At 47.4% G+C, this 13256-nt stretch overlaps 1 protein-coding gene across 17 annotated transcripts in view; it reads left to right on the top strand.

Moving 5' to 3' along the window:
• The window catches only part of NEO1 (neogenin 1), a 171404-nt gene that overhangs the window by 147167 nt on the left and 10981 nt on the right, over window positions 1–13256 (top strand). For 4 of the 17 annotated variants that reach the window (XM_061553825.1, XM_061553821.1, XM_061553823.1 and 1 more), the window contains exons 21-26: window positions 2870–2950; window positions 4499–4661; window positions 6883–7073; window positions 8837–8938; window positions 9482–9739; window positions 12655–12930. In XM_061553825.1, coding sequence (XP_061409809.1) covers window positions 2870–2950; window positions 4499–4661; window positions 6883–7073; window positions 8837–8938; window positions 9482–9739; window positions 12655–12930 — 1071 coding nt within the window. The remainder of the gene's footprint in view (window positions 1–2869; window positions 2951–4498; window positions 4662–6882; window positions 7074–8836; window positions 8939–9481; window positions 9740–12654; window positions 12931–13256) is intronic. The other 13 variants (XM_061553827.1, XM_061553829.1, XM_061553831.1 and 10 more) reach the window with 10 other exon arrangements.

The raw sequence follows: 13256 nt of genomic DNA, 5'->3' as shown, positions 1-13256 counted from the left end.
CCGTGGCAGACCAAACGGAGCGCACACTATTTTGCGTTCGTCCCATCGCGCGTGATTGGTGGCGCTTTCGGCTGAAGTTATGTTCCCGCCTCCGCTTCATCCAGCTTTGCCTTGGGGGCAAAAATAGTGATTTATTGCCCGCGCAGAGAACCAGTGCTTTGGGGGGGAGATAACACTGTATTTCATTCATACATTCCATTCATTTTGGCGGTGCGTTCATTTATTTAGCTGGGATGCGCAGCCGAGATGTGGAATCTCATTTAATATTGTGGCCCCAGTCTGCGTAACAGGGTCACATCCCATTACAGATTAGATGAGCGGGTGCGTTGCGGAAGGTCTGCTGGTTAACCGGGCTTTGTAAAACGAGGCATCGGATAGCTCGCAAATATTTGTAAACGGACGACAGTGGCCACGGTAAATCCAGCGTCCTTAGTGTTTCGACCTTGGTCCAGTGGATTGCTTGCCCGCCGACGAGCTGAAAGCTTCGCCGAAATTTATTTGAGTCTCGCCTGCTCTTTTACACCACGCTCGAAAAGCATTCCAGGCAGCCATTTCCTCTCGACCCCAGAGTGAGAAAATTTATGTGTTCAGGTTTTTTTTTTTAAGCCTTGAAAGGAAGCTGACCAAACACACTTAAACGTAACACCACCTATTTCCAACCATCCCGGATGTACGGCAGACGGCTTGCAAGCAAGAACGAGTTGAACTTCTTTTGAGTGTCAATGGGGGCACATCATCTGCAGAAAGCTTTCTGTTCGCAAATGGTCGATTGTGGGGTATACAACATTCGCTGACAACCAGCTGTGATCATTTAAACGGATCTAACAGCTATGAGTGGCGTAGGTTGTTGGCATGTTCAGTGTCGTAAATGGGTATATGAACGAGTGATTTGTGTTAATTATCCAATGGCTATGCATTGCTACTGCATCTATAATATGTCAGCAGCTGGAAAAGACATCTTCATGGCTCTGGAATGGCTAATGTGGCGAACCTAAGTAACGCAGAGCTGTGATTGGCTTTTGCGGAGGCAAATCATCTCATTTCACCGAATTCATTTCCATGTAAGCTGCTCAATTATAGCTTGTGTGTTTCCAGCCATCAAACATCATCCAGCATAAATACATAATAAATGTTCAGCACATTCAGTTTGAAGGCATTGTTTTGTTTGACGTGCGGAAGTACGTCAAAAAGCATCCTTGCATTCATGCGTTTCAATCAAATGCTGAACCCCCGAGCAAGTCATTAAAACATCTTAATATATAGAGGACTGCAGAGCAATTGTTGGTGCCGGCTCACCGCCTGGGAGCCTTTGCGGCGTGTCTGTTGCCCCTCGTTGATTGTGAGATGCAATTTGCATAACGACACTATCTAAAACTAATAATGAGATAAAAAAAAACATCTACCGTTAGAACGGCACGAAGCTGAATTCTTATTATCGGTTTACATTTCATGAAAACTGCCTCAGTAATGCAGTCCAGGGTGTTGTCTCAAGCTACGAAACATGATTAATGCTGTGGTGCTACTTTACGTTGGGGGAATCTGATGTTGTAATTGCCTGAAAAAAAAACAAGTGTCGATAACAGTGTGCTTACTGAAAAACAGTTAGGAGTTGGGGGAGGGGGGTAAATCTGGACTTTTGTATTTTTATTGCGCAGTTTGGGTTTTATGTTACGCACAATGCTCGTGCAACGCAGAGAGTTTTTGCTGCAGGCCACTTCCCAAAGACACATTGATTTCTTTCAGGACCAACAAAATTCACTCGGTTAGGGAATGAGTAACAACGCTGCTGCTGCCAGACTCGATTCCAAGAGGGAAAACTTGCCATGAAAATTTCAGGAAAGTGCTACTAGATAGGGCATACTTTTATATTCAATAATAGAGCCTATGTACATGTGAAATGCTGTATATACTACAGTTTGAAGGACTGTTTTTCGAATGTTGATTATTTTTCTCCATATGATTGTAATTCCAAGTATGTACGTACAATGAACTTCTTTCGCACCGTACATAGCCGACCGTGCTAATCGGAGGTGCGGGAGGAGGACAACACGCTAAACACAAAAAGCAGTTCCAAAGAATTTAGTTTTCATTTAAAATACACTTGGCTGTGTGGTTCTGGCCACCCACCCCTTCGTGTGCCGTACCGGCCTTCATCGGTGCTCGCTAACAGCACTTGCTCCTACAGTCTGTTCAGGCTATACGGTGGCGGCGAGGGAGTCTTTGTCTTCATGTGCTAGCTGGCTGACACTTCCTTTCGTGGAGCCACACTACTCTGTTTCACTTGTAAACTTTTTTGTGACTTTTCCTTTGTCTAGCGCGGTGTTTGTGTGTCACTCCCTGGGAATTGCCGGGCATTTTCTGGAATGTTTTTGCCTGTGAGGTTGTTGTTGTTCTCTTCATGCATCAGCAAATACTTAAAGTTACATACGTGCATTTTTATGGCTTCCACGTTGTATGTTTTTTTTTTTGCAAAGGCTTCTACCAATGCCAATTATAATACCACCGACAGGCAGTATTCAAACCCGTTTTAAATATTTGTTTGCGACATTTGCAGCTTTGTCGCTCGTGGCTTAATCGTTCTTGTTACCGTTTGACCCACGGGTCATTTTCTCTCTCCCGTACTTGATGAAACTCTGACATAATCCTTAAGTAAACCTCATCACTTACCAAGGCATTACTCATTTAAGAAAACATGAATGCCCTAAGCTGCTTTGTTTGGATTCCTCCAATTTCAAAAGCTCGCGAGTTGCCAGAGTGCAAAATTAATCAGTTTCTCTGGCTAACACTCTTCCTGTTCTTGCCCCTTTTCCCTCCCCTCTGTCTGCTGCTGCTGCTGTCTACTGCTGTCCACCCTTCCTGTTGGCACCAGTTTCCACCACTGCTGCAAAAGGGGCAGTTGGAGAGGGAGGCTCCTGGCCTGGCAACCCCTTTGACAGGGCCAGTTTCAATGGTAACGATGACACATCTGCAGTTTCCCGCAGGAGTAATCGTTTGTGTGTGTGTATGTGTGTGGGTGTATTCAGGGAGTGGTAGTATAGAGGTTAGCGCACTGCGCTATGAACTCGGCGACCCGAGTTCGATTCCCGCTCACGGCCAACACCGGTGACGATTATCTGAACCGGTCCTGGGCCTCCTCCCCTAAGTGGACTCAGCCTCAAATGAGTAGCTGATGCAAGTGTGTAAACATCGCCACTGGGGAGACAAAGGCGGCCGGGCGTGGTGATGGCCACCCACCCCCTCGTGTGCCGTTGCCTGCCTTCAGAGATGCTCGCTAACAGCACTTGCCCCAACAGTCTGTTACAGGCTATATGGGCAGGGGGACCTTTGTCTTCGTGTGTTATACGGGGAATATGTGAGTGTCTGAGACACTGCTATACACCTGACTTCGATTGCAGGTTCTGGGCTTCGCTTAGGTCGACTTGGCCTTACATGATCACCGGGTGCAGTGTGCAAACATCAGCACTGGGGAGACAAAGGTGGTCTTCGACATAAGCTGGCGAACAGCACTTGCCTGAGGCAGCCTGAAAAGGCCGTATCGGGGGGATCTTTTTGTGCGCGTGTGTGGGAGAGAGACTGAACGATGGCGCAGTGACGAGTGTACTGCGCTACAAGTCTGGGATTTTGTTCGTGTTCCTGTATAACACCACGCACGAGTCTAATAAGCATCTAATCAACATGTGGAGCGGTGTGTGAACATCACAACTCTGTGTGCTTGGGGCTCGACCACAGCACTGTGCCAGCCTTACAAGGCCATCACTAACTGCCCTCACCCCAGCAGTACGACCAATGTATGTTTTATTTATGCACATGTACTCATGTGTACATGGATCTATGCGCCTGTGTTCATGTTGGTGTGTATATACGTGTGCGCATCAGCTTCATGAGTGTGTGTTTCAACAGCTATGCATCACAGTTATTGCATTAGGTCAGTCCCATTAATTCCACAGATATGCTTTGTAACGCAAAATAATGTTCTTAACGGGCCTCATTCATTCTTCGTAACTGTCTATATGTGTATATTCTTATCATGGAACATTTTTTAATTGCCAGGAAACTAATATTTCTAACCGCGAAAGAACATTGGGTAATCTTCTTAAAAGAATATGACGAAAGGGTAGTCCTTTTTAGAAAGTATTTCTACCATTTTGGTGCTGTCCAATTTATTCACAATGACATTTCAGTATATGGTTGCCAGCTCGCTGTAGAGCGTGCCACGAACATTGATACAGGCAACACGCAGCATCGCTCACCGCAGTGAAAAGCTGGCTTTACAGGGATTTATATGCAGAGCAAAAGTATATAACACGGCGGAAGTTCGTTTTTCTGAGCAGTCGTAGTTGCAATCCGAAGTTGTTGGGATGGCGCAGGGCTCTCTGAATAGCTGCCGTGACAGCTTGCGATGATCCTCAAAGCATCGAGTCGGGCGGAGACTGTTCTCTGCGAGAGAGAGAGGCCCCTTTGTGGAATGCGGTTGCGTGGGTGATCGGGTGTCCTGCAGACGCCCCGACGGGACAGATCCCGCCTCCGCAGGGCGCCCGCGGCTCCGCGCTGGACAACAACCTCCTCATCATCATCGTCGTGACGGTGGGCGGGGTGACCGTCATCGCCGTCATCGTGCTGGCCGTCGTGTGCACGCGTCGCTCTGCCGCCACACAGAAGAAGTGAGCGCGGGGGGCGAGGGGTGTGCGGGAGTGGGGGGGGGGCATCACCCAGCGTCACTCCGTCGCTTAAATGACCAGCAGCGTCACCACCACTGACCTCCCTCCCCCCGGCCGTTCGCGTAATACGGCCGGTTTGTGCGCCAACCCGAAGCCTGCGCCCGTACCGCTCAAATCGGGCAGATGCTGCCGTGGTGCCAGGATTAGCGCGCTTGACTTGCGATGCAGAGGTCACCGGTTCGATTCAGTCTCTTGCGGCGCGGAATTCGAAAGGATGTCACGAGATTTAATTCACAGCCCGCTTCAGTCCACCCAGCGTTATGAATGGGTCCTCCATGGTGAGTCGGTCGGCACGCCTTGTGTGGTGGGGTGAAGCCTGGTTACCTCCCACCGCTTCCAAGGTGTTGGGCCAGCATGGAAGAGTAGGACAAACACTCCCTCTTGAGGGGCGATTCTAGAGCTCTCTCTAGTGGAGGCCCTTCCACCAGCAGTGGCGTCATGTAATTGTTTGGGCTGCTACTTAACCCTTTCATCAATGTCACACGTATACATTTTTTCAACTGTGTATATTTAGTTTTTTACCCTTCTATCTGGCAACAAAACTGACACCTTTTTTTTGCAAGGAGTCATGTTTGCATAAACCACAATACCTGCAGCCATAATGCAAACAAAAAACCTAACTCTGATAACATATGCACTGTCCTTGAAGTTGATTGGTCTCGGGTGTGGACCAGTTTTTGTTGCCAGATAGAAGGGTAAAAAACCAATAATCATATTTTTTACTGGCAAATGAGGTTCCAATGGTGTGTGTATATTTATACACAAGCAGAGTGATATCATAATTTTTCATTCATTTTAATCAATCAGTGTTGGGCTGTATCATGCTGGATGTGAGTTAATGGTCCTCAGCCAATGTGTGCGGTGTAAATTCGATATTCCTTCGCCAGTCAGGAAGGAGTGAATGGACAACCACTGTCGACTTTCCGCAAAGTGGTACTTAAGTTATGACCGTGAAGAGATGAGTAATTGACATTGTGGCAAAGTGACCATGTCACAATTGACCAGGCGTGTACACTCACACGTGCACAAGGAAACATTCATCTGTATCATTTTTTTTCCAACTGCGTGTATATTTAGACATAGGCACATTGATATCATAATTGCTAATTCACTGCACTAATATTGTAGCAAGCGCCTTTTGATTCCCGCCTATGCACAACACTGCTGGAAATGAGCGTTTGAACCTGGCCACTTCCTCCCCTGGGTCAGCTTGGCCCTAACATTCACCAAGGTCTCGGTGTGGCCAAATTAGCATTGGAGACAGAGTCAGCCGGTCATGCGTGGTGCCCCTCCCCAACTGCCACCTAATTTCACGTGGCGTTCTTATTGAACGGTCGCGAGCAACACTTGACCCAGCGGTCTGTCAGTGCGAGTGGAGCGTTGCTATCTTTGTGAGGTGCACATTTAATAAAACTAATAATAACAATTCATCATTAGACCTCTTTTTGCCAGTACCAAAATATAATAATAGGTTTTTTCCCCTTTTTTTCTGGCAACAAAACTGAAACCTTTTTACGAGGATCCATGTCTGCATTAACCACAATACTTGCAGTCAAAATGCTAACAAAAAACATACTATGATAATATATGCATTGTCCTTGAAACTGATTGGTCCACACCAAGGAATGGCTTGCTTTTGAGCCTCGACCCAATTGGTGTTCGACCAGAGGACGCCAATAACAATTCATTGGCATTGGAGCCATTCTTGTAGCGCACGGGTATCACATAGGTTGCCATGTGTCACACAGCCGGTCGGGGCCAATGTTGTTTTCCCCAATTAAGTTGTGGGTCGTTTAATACAATTTGGAAACTAATAGACCGTAACGCCAACACACGCGGCCTATTATTTTAATTTAATGTAAAACGTCGCAGGATCTTTAATACCCACTGTGAAGTGTATTTGTGGGTTAACACACCTGCAGTATGAACCATGACGGACGCTCCGACGATCGTAACAGGCGGCAAAATGCGCTCCCGCTCGACCGAGTCACCCCTATATACACACACATATATATGTACACACGCACACATATACATGCACATATATAGTGTGTGATGGCTAGCAAGACTGAGTATGAACAAAGCAGCCCGCGCTTTGACTCTCTGAGCCATGCAAAACCCCCCACAGCGACGGTCGGTTTTTTTCGCGTGCGCCTCCCAACAGGAAAAGGTCGGCGCACAAGCCCAACAATGGCTCGGGCAAACGCAAAGGCAACCCCAAAGACCTGAAGCCTCCGGACCTGTGGATCCACCATGAGACGGTGGCTCTCAAGCCAATGGACAAGTCGCCGGGACCCGACAGTGCCTTGGCGGACACGCCGATGACGCACGGCTCCCACGAGATCGAGGGCTACGGTAACCGTGAGCGCGGCGCCTAATTGGCTCCGAACATTGGGATGTAAACTGGCAGCAAATGCATCCAAGAAGAGTGTTCCCGTGATGCTGCACTCTGTTGTTGCTAAAGCCATTGTTTTGAGAATTCTGAGCATTTGGAATCGACGTTTAATTTGTGGCTGTGCAGCAGTCTCCTGATTGGTTATTTGTGGTGGTCTATATGACCAGATATATTTCAGTATTAAATAGAGCAATCTAGTTGGTCATGAAATGTATTTGTGTAATGAGCTATCCCCTTCATGAACCACCTCCTCCACGCTCTATATTTTGCAGTTGTGTGTTCTGCAGCAGCATGCAAGCACGCATACACGCAAAACATGTCTCCCCCCCCCCCCCTCCCCAAGTGAAAGTAAAAATGTTTTATAAAACCCATCGGGTGCCCCAAGGTGCTCCAGAAGTGCATAATCTCAGCAGCACTCGACAAACATGTTACTGGCAATGCCAGGCCCCACCAGAATCTGCTGGTGAAATGCTGTGTGTGTGACCAGCGTGGCACAGTAGGGGGGTACAGCTTTGGTGGTGCATCTGCCAGTGATCTCAGTCAGCCAATCCATTGCACCCGCTGGGTCTGTCCCGTGACTTCCTGTCAGCGAACCTTCCACACTTTACGTGGCCTCAAAGTGCACCTGGCCTGGCACAGGCGCCGTGGTGACAACACCGTCACTTAGTGGCGAATGGCGGGTATTGGTATTGGACCAGCGTGGTGAAGTATGGTTGCGTACGATCAACAACTCCCTGTCACTACCGTGGGCAGGCCTTCATCCAGCATGACAAAAGGCTTGTTATTAAAACTTCATGCACATTATCTAATTGATTTAACCACTTTAAGATGAAGTGACAATTAACAAGCAGCTTCTTCATTAATTTGTAGCATCAGAGAAAGAATGGAAAGAAAAGGAGGTAGTTCAGTGGTTGCAGTCACAGGCAAGGAGCACTATAGGAATTTGTCAACCACTGCCCGAGTTTATAGACTGGTAAGGCAATTCTTAACTAGCCCACGTTTGTCCATTCACACGCGTGTTTACGCACCTATGTACTTAGCAATCTTAGCTAAAATGCCAGTGAACTGAGTTATTTGTTGCAAACAACACACAATGTGCACCCATTGTGTGTGTGTGCTTGGCAAGGGCCTCGCGAATTCCAACTAGACCTTAAGCGAATAGCGTGCCGGTTAACCGTCCTGAGTCAACACCCCATGCAGGAGGGCACAAAGGCGGGCGCGGGTGCGGTGCTGGTCACACCAGCTCGTTGTGTTCTTGCCAGCCATAATTCAGGATCGCTACTAACAACGACGCTTAATTCAACAGTCCAGCCAGCTCCAAAAGGGTTGAGACATTAATCCGACACTGTGTGAACAAAGCCTCTACATGTTTGTGTGTGCGCGCACGCGAGCTACTCTGATGTTTTTTTTTTTACGTGACCAAGGCACGGCATACGTGCTTGGCAGTTTACTAACATGCCAATAATTTGTTCATGCTCGTGTGTATGTGCACATAAGCGCACGCATGTGCACGCATACACACGCACATGCACGCACACAAAATCACAAACGCTCACCGCTGTCAAAACAAATGGGGCGCGTAACGGCTCCCACTTTTTCAACGTGCTTACGTCGACGGACGCGAACCCATTTCATCTCTGCATGCGAAATGAACGGCGAAACATTTTCATTGCCCGGTGCATTTCACTGCATTATCCTATTTTGTGGTTCCCGCATTTTTTAGGCCGAGAATCCGAAGACGGGATGTCGACTATGGAACGCTCTATAGCGGCGCGCCACGCCATGCGACCGAAGATCGTGATTCCTGGAGAGTCTCAGTCACAACGTAGGCGGCAATCATTTAATCGCTGCCCTGGGCTTGACATCTTATATCTGCAGATTACATAGAAATCAATATTGAAGCATTTGCCCTACTATTATCCTTTGTTAGAATGATGTATAGCCGCCCTTGGGCTCTTTATACGTTCATTGTAAACTGCAGGTTGGAATTTTCATTTACGCTATTTGTCTTTTAAGAGCAGGTGCACACATAATACTTTATAATACCAGCTGTCATATTTAGTTTGTACGTCGTATGTTTTCCTGAGTTATCGAGTTGTTTTTTTGTTTGTTTCATATTTTTTTCTTCACATTCACATACTGTGTGTGCTGTTGTTCAACTGGCTACATGTAACATTTCATTGACATGCTGTTTGTTTTGTGTTTTTTTTTTGTCCTGTCGCTTTTTTCCTTTTTATTTACCATCATCGCTTTAACCCCCCCCAACTCCCACTCCACCTGTCCTCCTGCTCGCCTCGACTCCCTGCCCCTTAACTGTCACACTCCCCCCCACTCACCGCCACCTTAACTCCTTGGACGTTCAATAAAGTGTTGGCAACAGCCTCCCGCCACCATAACCCGGCAAAGAATCACCCGTCCTACCTCTCCCTCCCCCGGCCGCCACCACCGCACCACCACCACCACCATCACCACCACCACCACCAGCTCTCCCCGCTGCCCCCTGCGCCCTCTCCGCCCCCCTTAACCGGCACCCCCTCGCCCTCCTGTAGCTTCCCAGGCCCCCCGGCATACGACGTGTGCATTGTGGGTCTCCCGGGGGCAGGTGGCGGCAGGGCTTCTGCCAGGGGTACGTTGCGAGCGGTCTCCCGCTGTGCCGATGCCGATTGCGTGGTGGTGGCGGGCGGGAGGGCGTGTAACCGCGGGCCGCGTGTGTCTGGTTTGCCGTGTGCCAGAGGAGTTTGGTGGCGGCGTGCGGTCAGCCGCTAATGCATGACATCGGTGTTTCTCAACTCCAGTCCGCGTGACCCACCAGCACAGCTTGAATGTGTTTTCGGGTTGCACGTGCGCGTCGTTCGGCTTGGCGAATTGACGTGCGATCGTTTCTGTCCACATGCAAACGAGGCCGCTACGCACTGCACACACCTGATGGTTGGTTAATCGCGGGAAGCTGCAGCAATGGGGGTCGCAAGGAACTGGAGTTGAGAAACCCCGCGTGAGATGGCTGGTTTAGCATGACAAAATTAACCGTTGCGGTGTATAAAAACACGACTGAGTCAACTGTACGGGTTGGTGGTTGTCATGTGGGTAGGCTGATTCCCATGATAGGAATGTGGATTTTCTCCCACTGGCTCCAGGCTGCCATTGTAAACGAGCATTTCCTTGTGAGCAATAGACAAGGGAGATGGGTTTTTTGTTTCCTGTACGTTAGTGTATATGTGAATGCTCTCAATACATTACACGCTCACGAAGGAGTAGTTGGGCGAGCTGTGCATGGAATTCTGAATCATGATGCACATTGCGAGTGACAATAGATTTCTGGAGCTTGGCTTGGGCCCTCCCTTAGGTGGACTGAATGCAAAATGTAACACCGATTGCAGCACAATCATAGTTAGCACTGTGATGACGAAGTCATTGGTGCTGGCTACACAGCAGCCACGTGTGGTTGCTGTGAGAGCATTCATAGTAATAGGTGATCGCTAACAAACAGCACATGTTGTGCCAACAGTCACCAAGGCTAAATTAGTGAGCCACATCTTATTAGATATATACTTATTTTAATCGGCTAAACATATTCATAATCAACGTGTTTGGGTTTAGATCGCGTTATTTATAAATGTGTCGTAACCCTCCACCACCCGACACGGCCAATCAGTAAAAAAGTGTCACGTTGACAAAAGACAAATAGTTCACTGCTTTAGCCCACCGGTGTGTTGAAGCGTGAAACCACAACATTTACAATTTGAGTACGACGTTTCGCTGGTAATTGCATCCAGCATCATCGGGCAATTCGGCGAATTGTCAACGTGACACTTTTTTACTGATTGGCCGTGTCGGGTGGTGGAGGATTACGACACATTTATAAATAACGCGATCTAAACCCAAAAACGTTGATTATGAATAATATTGGTCGCGAAAGCCTACGTGTTAAACGGCTAAACATAAAAATAAATGCACATAAATGAAGCCTCAAGTCAATTCACACTTAATTTCCAGTTGAGCCCTCATTTCCATCTGCTACAAAAATGTTGCAGGGTAAATGCAGATTACTTTGCCCTGGTACCCGGCACACCCTTACGCGACGATCAATCAGTTTGGCTTCATCGTTAAACCAGAAGACCGGAGGAGTTGCTGCCTCATAATAGGTTCATAAAACGGCCTGCATTGTATACAAATTGTGAAGTCGACATTTTATTGAGTCCCCTTTTATAAGACACGAACATCATTAAAGCTCTTAATACAGCAATTAATTTGTTTTCATGAAAAGGATTGATACGCTATCGCAGCAGTACTGTCAAAAACATTCTGTACTCCGCAATCATAACGTACACATCTTTTCCACGTGAAATTATTTTTATCAATATATGTATTTTCTGAGTTCGCAATAGCCTACTCGCGATTTGCCCGAATAAATATTTAAATCGTCTTGGTAATTTCGTTACATTAATATATATATCACGCAACATCGGCGATAAATATGATTAAACCCTACGTTATGCAAAGGTTAAAGGCGTCACTGTAACTTTTACTGCAAATTCTGTCTATTTTTCGACACCCAATCTGTGCCGCAAAGTCATAAATTTTGTTAAGCGTGGCGCTAAAATGGCCATCCCATAAATTCCAGACACCCAAGATTTTAAAACTGCTTGTCCAAATTAATAAACGCCGCACTCAAACAGCCTCAATTAACATACAAGTTGGGAATATTTGTCTTTCACAACCTTTTCTGGGGTATATCTTGTTAATAAAACAAAATTGGTTCGACCTGTGCTATATGTTAACGCCACATTATGCTCGTTTGATGCTTGCTCAAAGATTGTTGATTTGTTGCGGCTTGCTTTCGAGCTCGCATGCTGAAATAATGCATTTAATTAATATGGTTGTAGCATTAAGATAAAGACATTGTGTGTGTAAACTCATTGCACACGGGTATTTTGAAACTGGTGGAAAAGTGATAATGCAGTGTTTTATGGGCTACTGCGCAAAATATACAATTTTGTATCTAATATATGTTGAACTTCTTTTGCACCGTACATAGCCAACCAAGCTAATATCTAAGCCTCTTATAGGTTGACCCATCGGAGGTGCCTTGCTGACATTGATAGTTGCTCAGGAGTAACATATGCCCTAACAATCTAAACGGTTACATTTTCGTTTCATCAGAATAATTTAATAAATCCAAAAACACACAGAGCCTCACGTGAAACTAAAACTCCCTCAATCAAATCATGGCTGCCTGTGGCCAGCTGTCATTGATTATTTATTTGGCCCACGCTGTAACACATGTATATATATTTAATGGATGAAATAGCAATGATACATTAGGATCTACGGATGAAATGCGCCTTATAAATATAAATTTTTATTATTCAGAAACACACTTTTTTTTTCTACGGCAGCTGACAGCAGTGGTGGGTGTCCTCTTATTATATCAGCTGGAGGCAGACAGATACCAGCACAGCAGCAGCAGCAGCGTCGGCGTGCGTGGTGCCGAGCGATCTTCTGACGGCTTTGTTCCTCCACCCCCCCGCCCCTTTGCCACAGACTCACTGCAGCAGTCGCCAAGCGGAGAAATGGCCCCAGGTCCCGTGCCGGGCCTGGGCGAGAGCGACGGTTGTCCGACGGCCGGACCGGCGGCTGCCGCCGGTCCGGCCGTCGCGTCGGTGGTGGCGGACGACGATCCGCCGGGCCGGCACCTTCCCACGGCGCACGTGCGGCCCTCCCAGCCGCTCACCAGCTTCGCCGTGCCTGTTGTGCCCGCCCACCCGTCCGTCGATGGCGCCGCTGCCGTGGGCAGCGTGGGCCCGCTGCACCCGCAAGGTCTCGTCCGGTTTAATTTTTTTTTACGTTTTTTTATGTTGTTGGAAACCATAAAAAACATTCTTCTCTCTCTCCTTAACAGTTTTTTTTTATGCCAGTCGCGCTACGCGTGCACGTTGAACTTCTTTCGTGGCGTACGTAGCCAACCCGAGCTGATCCGAGGTGTGGATAAAGGACCACAAACTAAACACAAAAAGCAGTTCTAAAGTCGTTGATTTTCAATCTATATTTAAATTGCATAGCTCCAGTGGCTTTCTAATATCGAAAGGAAGAGCATTCCAGACGGCCGCAGGAGCGTCATGTCATGAGATCAACTAACTGCTCGT

Source organism: Lethenteron reissneri, chromosome 18 (genome assembly GCF_015708825.2).
Source record: "Lethenteron reissneri isolate LAM-NWPU_2019-01 chromosome 18, ASM1570882v1, whole genome shotgun sequence".
Classification (NCBI taxonomy): Eukaryota; Metazoa; Chordata; class Hyperoartia; order Petromyzontiformes; family Petromyzontidae; genus Lethenteron; species Lethenteron reissneri.
Note: the sequence above shows the minus strand (reverse complement) of the source record. Positions and strands in the feature narration are given on the sequence as shown.